This window comes from Aedes albopictus, chromosome 2, assembly GCF_035046485.1.
Source record: "Aedes albopictus strain Foshan chromosome 2, AalbF5, whole genome shotgun sequence".
NCBI lineage: Eukaryota > Metazoa > Arthropoda > Insecta > Diptera > Culicidae > Aedes > Aedes albopictus.
In genome coordinates, this window is record NC_085137.1 from 3,124,724 (window position 1) to 3,133,845 (window position 9,122).

The 9,122-nt window shown below is 37.4% G+C and overlaps 1 protein-coding gene across 1 annotated transcript; it reads right to left on the bottom strand.

Moving 5' to 3' along the window:
• Positions 1-3,853: 3,853 nt before the first annotated feature.
• On the bottom strand, positions 3,854-9,122 carry LOC109411738 (homeotic protein spalt-major; the record flags this gene model as incomplete). Its single annotated transcript, XM_019685335.4, is given in 3 exon segments — positions 3,854-5,652; positions 7,703-7,842; positions 7,925-9,122. Coding segments are annotated over 3 exon segments (1,797 nt in total), but the record flags the coding sequence as incomplete, so codon positions are not given.

Sequence of the window (9,122 nt, forward strand, 5' to 3'; positions counted from 1 at the left end):
ATCGAGGAACTGAAAACGACCGCCGCAGTCATTCATTTTCGGCTAAAAAACAGGCACTGAGACAGATACTTTGCAGGACTGCTCACAATATACAATTTCATGCAATGGCAGGCAAAGAAAGCCCTTCAATTAATAACTGTAGAAGTGCTCAACGAACACTAAGTTGAAGCAAGGCATGCCAAGTTCCAGTTGGGACGTAGAGCCGTAAAGAAGAAAAAGGGATATTCCAGGTCAACCAAATTACCTTGGAGTTCAGAACTTCAGGTCTACACTCGTAACAGAAGCCATATATGTTAAACTGAGTAACGTTGCATTATCAACCGCGGTTACTGGAGCAATAAGAAGTCTACTAGCTTATTCAGGGTCGTCCAAACTGTTCTATAATGAAGTCTTTCAAATCTACAAGAATAACTTTATGTGCTTTTACCATAAACAATAATTTTGCATAATCCGTAAAGCTCTTGGAATATCAAATGCCATTTAAAGATACTACAGGAATATTCCAGGTCAGCCAAACTACCTTGGAGTTCAGGACTTCAGGTCTACACTCGTAACAACAGCCATATCTGCTATACTGAGTAAAGTTGCATATTTATCTGTGATTACTGAACCAATCTGAAGTCTACTTTTTTTATAAACCTTTGCTGCCGTCGGACGCATAAATTTCGCATGTAACATTTCGACATTTTTGAGGTTTTTATGTCAATTATCATATTTTGATAAGTATTTTTGAAATATTTTATCTACACATGAATTTATAAGTGTTTCGAAAGTTGAATTGCGTTGAAGTCAAGCAAATGCGACAATAACCAAAGTTTATTGCGGACCTTCAAATCCCAGTCAACACACGATCGTATATGATGTTGAATAGGACGCAAAAGTGGAGTCGATATACGAACACTTTATACGCGGTTAAATGGAAGCGTGTACGCATATGGCCTCCACTTTAGCATCCTATTCAACATCATATAAGACTTTGTGTTAGCAGGGATGTGTTTTTCTCGTGAATTTCTATTGCAACATGTGACATTTATGCGTCTGAGGACCATTTGGGACATTCAGGGTCGTCAAAACTGTTCTATAATGAAGTCCTTCAAATCTACAAGAAAAACTTTATGTGTCTTCATCATAAATAATAGCACAGCATAATCTGCTGAGATCCGTGAAGCTCCTGCAATCTCAAATGTCGTTTAGAGATATCATGGGAATGTTCCAGGTCAGCCAAACTATCTTTAAGTTCGGAACATCAGGTCTGCACTCATAACATGAGCTATATCTGACAGAGTAATGTTTCATAATCAATCGCGGTAACTAGACCAACCTGAAGTCTACTATATATTATTATAACCTTTGGGACATTGAGGATCGTCCAAACCATCCTGAAGTTTAGCTCTTGATAGTTACAGTAGTTATTCTCACAATGAACTTTAAACTGTAATCTGTAATACCCCTGGCATATCATGAGTCATTTCAAGATAGTTCTGAGATATTCCAGATCAACAACACTACTCCGGAGATCATAGCTTCAGGTCTACACTTGTGATAATAGCTTTTGCCACTACGTTAAGTAGTGTTACATAATTCACTGTACTCACAAAAGCAATAGAGAAACAATAAGCGTTGTTATGTTTTTGGGATGTTATGGGCTTCCTTGCTGTTCTGAAGCTTAATTGATAAAAACAACTACTGTAACTTTCAGAAGACTTACTTGACATGATAGATTACAAGTTACCGTTACACCCGCAGACTTTAGGATCTAAACTCAAGAATAGATTGGATGACCTAGGATATCCCGAATGATCTGATATTGTCTATTACCCTTTCAGAAGACTTACTGGGCATTATAGATTACAAACCGTAGTTTTGTATAATGAAAGTACTTACCGTCACACCCGCAAACTTTAGGATATCCCGACTGATCTGATATTCTTTATTAACTTTTCAGAAGACTTACTGAACATGATAGATTACAAATCGTAGCTTTGAATAATGAAAGAAGTTACCGTTACACCCGTAGACTTTAGGATCTAAACTCAAGAACAGTTTGGATGAACTTTCAGAAGACTTACTGAGATAAAGATCCAAACCAGGACCGAAGCGTTTAATGAGAATAGAGAACGAAGCCACACCTTGAATTTTCGAAAACACAAATCTGAGGAACCAAACATCGCACCGAGCTGAAAAGTTGATCACCCACTGGTGGACCAATCGATCTACTTTTCAGCTTAGTGCGATACTTGGTTCTTCAGATTTGTACTTTTGAAAATTCAAGGTGTGGCTTCGTTCTATATTCACCTCAAGCGAAGATAATTGTTTCGAGAGCCAACACACAAGACTGCATGTCAGAAAGAAATTACCCAGACAACCAGGAGTTGCATAAGAAACAACGCCGTACATCGTATAAAGTACTATTTTAAGTCACTATCGCATATATGTTCGGCTGACTGACAATTTTCATCGCATATGATGTTATTTTATGAACTTATTACGATATATCAGGTATAGTCATAATAGAATACAAATCAACTTTTAAAAGGTATGAGTAAATCGTAGTAGATGATATTCTGATGTTTTATTGCGATGAACTTTACTTATTTGCAAAAGCGTATGAGCGAACTCAGAAAGTGCCAAATGAATTCGCATAATTGCGTACTGCGATGATTACACGACTTCGCTTAGTACTTTTCTTATCGTGTCAGTTTACTTCGCATTGGTTTATGGATGAAATTGCATAAAAGTACAAATAAACTCGTTAAAGTGTGCGTACAAACCGGCATAAGCTAGAAGCGTTTATGTTGACATAATGCGATTTGATATGTGATAACAATTAAAAGTTTCTGTTGGACTGTGCATGCAGTGCCAAAAAGCTACAAGAAAATGTATAGTCATAATTATGGCTACAAAGACATCATTATTCGATTTGTTGGCCTGATAATTAACAATGGGAGGCGTTAGCCAGAGAGCGGCAATGAAAACTGTGCGGCAAATGGTGCTTAATCGTTTTTAGCCTGCCAAACATGCACAGCACAAGTGAACCAAGTGAATTCCAACAAACACTGAGGTGACTTAGAATATCTTGATAATTAATCAGCTTGCTTCATAAGTAGCGTTTGATGTTGTGTGTGAAGTGTGGCTCCAGAGGTCATTAGTTCGATATCGAGCTGACAAAATTTTTTTAGTATTATTAAGTCGCATAAGGTGCTGAATTACCTCGCAATAGTGCACACGGTGCATCGCATAAGATATCGCTTCAAGTCATTATTGTTCCGTCTATGCACGTATAGCGCCTCCACTTTTGTACCCATAAAGCACTTTTGCTGCATCTTATGCGATGTAACTTTAACACATAAAAGTACGTATAACATGAACATAAACTTCATTATAAGTGCAAATTGGTTGTCTGGGTACCGCCGTAACTCTATCAGTAAAAAAATCAAAAACAATTCTTGTACCGACTTTTCGAACCCTCTAAGCAGAATACCCTCTTCCAAAAACAATTTCCAACTTACCATTGTTACGAAAAAAAAACATATTTACCGTCAAGGTACCAGTAACCGCTCGTGTTCCAATAGCCGCACATCGTCATGAAACTGATGTTTATTGGCATTATATGTGCAATCCTCTTCGTACAAATGTAATTCGGCACGCATATTTTGAACATTTGTGATAACAATATTGAATATTTGCAGGTGAACTTCATTTCTACGCTCGTGAGCGGCTATTGGAACACGAGCGGCTACTGGTACACTGAGGGTACTGTAGAGTTTATTATAACAGCACATTGGAGACACTTATTACTGCTGCTGTGACGTCAATGGATTTATTCGGATAAAAATGCTGTAAGATATGCCAGTTATTATTTTTCTTGGATGTGTATTATTTTGTCGTTTTCTTTTCCACTGCTGTACATAGTTTTCAATAAAAACAGTATCATAAAATAGAATATAAATACCTTAAGTATAAATTTTCATAACATAAATTATCACAAAAAGTTGTTAAATTACATTTTTATGCTTCTGGTATCCTGTCCAAAAATGTTAAGATGAACAAAATGTAATTTACTTCACGACAATTTAAAAAAGTTAGGATGTTTGACCTCAACTCTATATACAATCTTTAGTCTCTGTACTATTGTCAATGAAAATATTACAGTAAGGATATAAATAAATGAACATGGTATGCCTGGCTTTGATTTTTGTTATCAAATCTTCGTCAAATAGAAGTTCTGAAGTCTGTCCGAATGTTACTTTCCACGTTAATTTGTCACCGTTCATTTTCTACGATTTGTATTTTTTCGATAGCTATACATTTACAAATATCATTTCAGGTTTGTTGTATAACTTACGTTAAATAGATATTTGATTTAGACTTTCATAAAGCATAATATATTACTATATTATAATATTTGTAGGTACATACATACAGTGACACACTCACATACAGTACTTTTGAATGAGCTCCTAAGCCCAGGCGATAGCTACGATATAATTTCTATACAAAAACAATTTTTCCTATTTCCGTTCGGTATTAAAATAGGCATTAGTTAAACAAAAACAAACTTTCAGTTGTTTCTTATCTATCGGTCTTTTGCTTGTTTTGCTTTTGAATCTAAGATCACGTCAACATAACACGGATTTTACAGTCTCTGTGTATTATTCTTTCTTGGATTCAATAAATCCATATCATTGGTTCATAGCATTCTCATGATTCGTTTTTTTTTTTTCGATTTATCTTACCAAGTGTACAAGGATACTAGCAATTCTGTCTCGTCACGAATACCTTTTTCGCCAAACACTGTAGTGCGTTCATGGCTCTCATATTATTTGATTTATAGTTTTGCGTTAAAACATTCCACTAGTTCAGATGTTCAACCAGGGTTGATATGTTACATTTTTTACAAAAATAGACATTTTCATTTCTAAAATACAAATTCGGTTTCCTTCATCAATAGAACGAAGTTAGGGATTGTATCTGAGATCGCACATTTGATTACTAGTTCCTTTTCCTGTACTGCCTGTCAGAAGTTAAATTCTTGTTTTGAAATATCCCGCAGTGGTTGTTTTATGGATGCTTTTAAGACATATCATCATAGTTTTCCACATACCATGTTTTTATCACATTAGCAACTTCAGCTAATTAGAGCTGTACGGAGATATTCTGATCGGGAGTTGAACGATTGCTTGCATGGAATTATCAACTTGCGACAATATTTTCTGGCATTTCCTTAAGCTTTTGGCACCAGTTTTTGATGTCCACATCTTTATTGATAAACTCTTGATAGTTATTATTAGACGAGTGATTCTCCGATGTATTGGAGTGTAAGCTATTAGAGCCGTTCTCGTCAATGGCATTGTCTTTCTCGTGTTTGACGAACTGTGCCGTAGCAGTATCAAAATTGCTAGAGTTGGAACGTTCTCTTTTGCTTCCACCTGATGGGGAAAAGTCGTCATTCATATCCATAGAGGCAGGGGAATATGACTGTGAGAATCGGTTATTGCCATTGCTTGATCCTCCTCCTGTAGCTCCACCGCCGGAATTTGAATTTGGATCTTGCGGTGGAGTCTGTGTGCGTGACTCATCTCCGGAATTGCCTCCCGAGCTGCCAAACATATCACGGATCTTGTGAGTGAGCATGTGCTGCTTCATATTTCCCTGTAATTGAGAGAACACAATAAAAGATAAATTCAGCGATTAGTTGTCTCGCCCAATGCCTCGAGAGTGTGTAAGATTGTGTTAGATAGTTTGTGGTTAACATTAGAAGGTATACGTGAGATAAAAAAAACATTCAGTTGCTGTGCATGAAGAAGCAGAGACGCAATTATGTAATAAAAGACATTTAAGTTAGTTTAAAATTAGAACACTATAATATCATCAACCGAATCTCACCCGACATACAAACTGAGTTAGTGAGCGAATGAGAGAGTTAAAGCATACGGCTATGAAAATAGATGCTCAAAATGTGACGATTTTGGCACATTCTATTCATCCATTCTAGTGCAACGAAAAGAAATAAAGGTATATATTTTTCATTTACTTATATTGCCTTGCTTCGTCACATTCTTTGAAGCTTCAAGTGTTACCGCTCTTCTGCAATACATTTTTTGAATAATTATACAAAACGCTTCACATGCATTAAAATAATAACATATTTGTTTGAATAAATTGTCATATCAACTGCATATTAGTGTGGGACAAATCTCAAATCCTCGCTCCAGTCGACTTTTCTGATTCCACTTAGGTCCCTTATGAACTGTACAAAATTTCAGCGCAATTGGTGAAACTATAATTTAGCGCAAGCGGTTCAAAGTTTTCATAGGATTTACTATGGGAAAACTTACACTTTCAGATAAAAAATCCCAGAAGTCCCCCCTTGTGTCCTTAATTCAAATCGATCAACGTTTCTTGTAGGGAAATCATTTATGAAACTTTCCTTCGAAGACCGCAAAACAATCGGATGCTTGTGGAAAAAGTTATTGATTTATTACCGATTAATGATCCAACGAACGGCTTTTTGTTTTGTTTTATTAGCAGCACTGTAGCTGCTGCCTTGGCTGCTGCTGTTTCGGGGGGTGGTGATGCCTCCCGCCACCCCATGCAACAACGGCAGCAGCAGTGCTGCTGATAAGACAGAACAAAAAGCCGTTCGCTGGATCACTAATCGGTAATAAATCAATAACTTTTTCCACAAGTATCCAATCGTTTTGCGGTCTTCGAAGGAAAGTTTCATAAATGTTTTTTCTACAAGAAACATTGATCGATTTGAATTAAGGAGATAAAGGGCGACCTCTGGGATTTTCTGTTTGAAAGTGTAACTTTTCCCATAGTAAATCCTATGCAAACTTTGAACCGTTTGCGCTAAATTATAGTTTCACCGATTGCGCTGAAATTTTGTACAGTTCATATGGGACCTAAATGGAATCAGAAAAGTCGACTGGAGCGAGATTTTATTTTTTTCATATAAGCGTGTCCCATACTACTGCATATTTAAAGGTAAAATTAACTCATTAAACACTAATAAAAAGTATAAAATATTAGCTTAAGCATGGAGCATGTGAATAGGTAGCTCAAAATTTGAAATAAATGTTTAGAAGCAAAAAAAAAGTATGATAAACTTACAGAAAATTTGTTTTTGGAGATGCTCTTATATATCAATTTGCACTTAATATTTTGAGGCAACGTATGAGCTGCAAATCAACTGCTTCTCAGAAACGTATATGTCTCAAATGCTTTTATAAAACAAAACATTGCAAACCTTCCATGCTATCGTCTAGGAAGCGATTGATCAAGAGGACTTATTATTTCTTTTATTTTCGAGTTGTACCACTGAAGCAACAAATGCGGACTGCATTTATCAGAAAAAAAAATGTCAATTGAGTTGAAACTTGAGGCGGGTTGTTTTCAGTTTTGTCGGTATAATGCCGTTATGAAATTATAATATCAATTTTCCGGTTTTAGGAGCCATACAAAAAACACACTCAGTCAAAGACGTCTCTCTACTGCTTTTCACACAACATGGGATTCATAAACGGTTTTTGGGTTTTGTGCCGCTACCAAAACAGAGGAATTTATGTTTCCGAATTAAACACAGGACTATTTGGGAGAGAAATTTGGAACGAAAGATGAACTGATTTCAGAAACAAGAGGTGAACACAAACGGGAAGAAACCAAGAAATGAGGAAGAAATAGTCAATTAGATTTTTACCTTTGTAGAGAATCCTCGATCGCAGATTGTGCATTTGAATGGGCGCTCCTTCGTATGGCTTCGATAATGAATTTCAAGCGCGGAATTACATGCGAAAGTTTTAAAGCAAATATTACAAGTTGTTGTGTTTCCACGTACGCCTACAATTAATCAAATTTTCTGTAATAGAAATCTAATGTTCTGAGAATATATGCAAAGTCTACTCCTAAATATGGCACTCACCGAACAAGCCGAATGGGGGCATATTTGCACCAGGTGGCACTATTGGTACATTCCCAAGGAACGGTGGTCTACTTATGAATGGCGGAAATTGAGGCATTCCTAAGAACGGTGGTCCATACGGGAATGCAGCAGCCGCTGCAGCTGCTGCCGCCGCCCTACCGGCAGCGCCAACTCCAATCTGTTCTCCTCCGGAAGTTGGAGGCGTAGACATCGGGGATCTCGTCGATATCGCTGAAGAAATAGAACCCATTGGACTGGATGATCGCAAACGTTTGGCGTCTGTAGAGTTAGGACTGGCAGAAGCGGAATCTCGAGAAAATTCTTCGTTTGGTAGTGACCGGACAGACAATCGCTGTAGATTCATTGCACGTAGATCTTCGACCTGGTTCTCTATGGCTGGAGAAGTAAGTCCTGGCCTTACTTTAAGTTTTTCGTTCACTGGTGGTTTATGAGATTTTTCATCATTCATATCATGCTCATTCTCTTCGTCGGAGTGCTCCAAACTCCTTTTATTTTGATTACTTGGAGGGAAATCGTTTAGTCTCACCCCAAACGGATTCAGTCGTACATCGGGTCCTTCGTATTCTTTGATTTCTGCTGCTTTGATTTGATCAGGTGTTAGATCCGTCATTTCTCCAGTATGCAAACGAATATGCTGCTGTAGGACAAATATGTTGGAGAACTTTTGATGACACACTGGACACTGGTGCAATGTCCTCATAGGAGGTTTTATCCTGTGAACACTCATATGTGTTTTCAAGTTGCCCTTTGTTGTGAACGATCGTCCACAAATTTTACATCGGAATGGTCGTTCGCCGGTGTGAACTCGATAATGCATTTGAAGTGCACTTCGGCAGGAGAGTACTTTTTTACATACCAAACACTGATTTGGCTCGGTGGTTTTGCTATCTATGTTATCGACCAGCTCTTGTAGTTTCGATGTTTCTGAAGAAATTTCTATGAAGTTTTCCCACGAGCTATCATTGCTGTCTGGACGAGGCATATGGGCTGAGTAGAAAGACGGATCAAGCACCGTATCCTGGTACAGTGAACCAGATGATGAACTTGATGGAGGAGAAACCGACGGAACTGTTGCTAAATTTTCGACTGAATTATTTTTTAGCTTTAGTGGAAACTCTTTTTCACTGGTACTATTGTTTGTGATTGTAATGTCTTCCTTCTCTTGCTCTATCTCGTC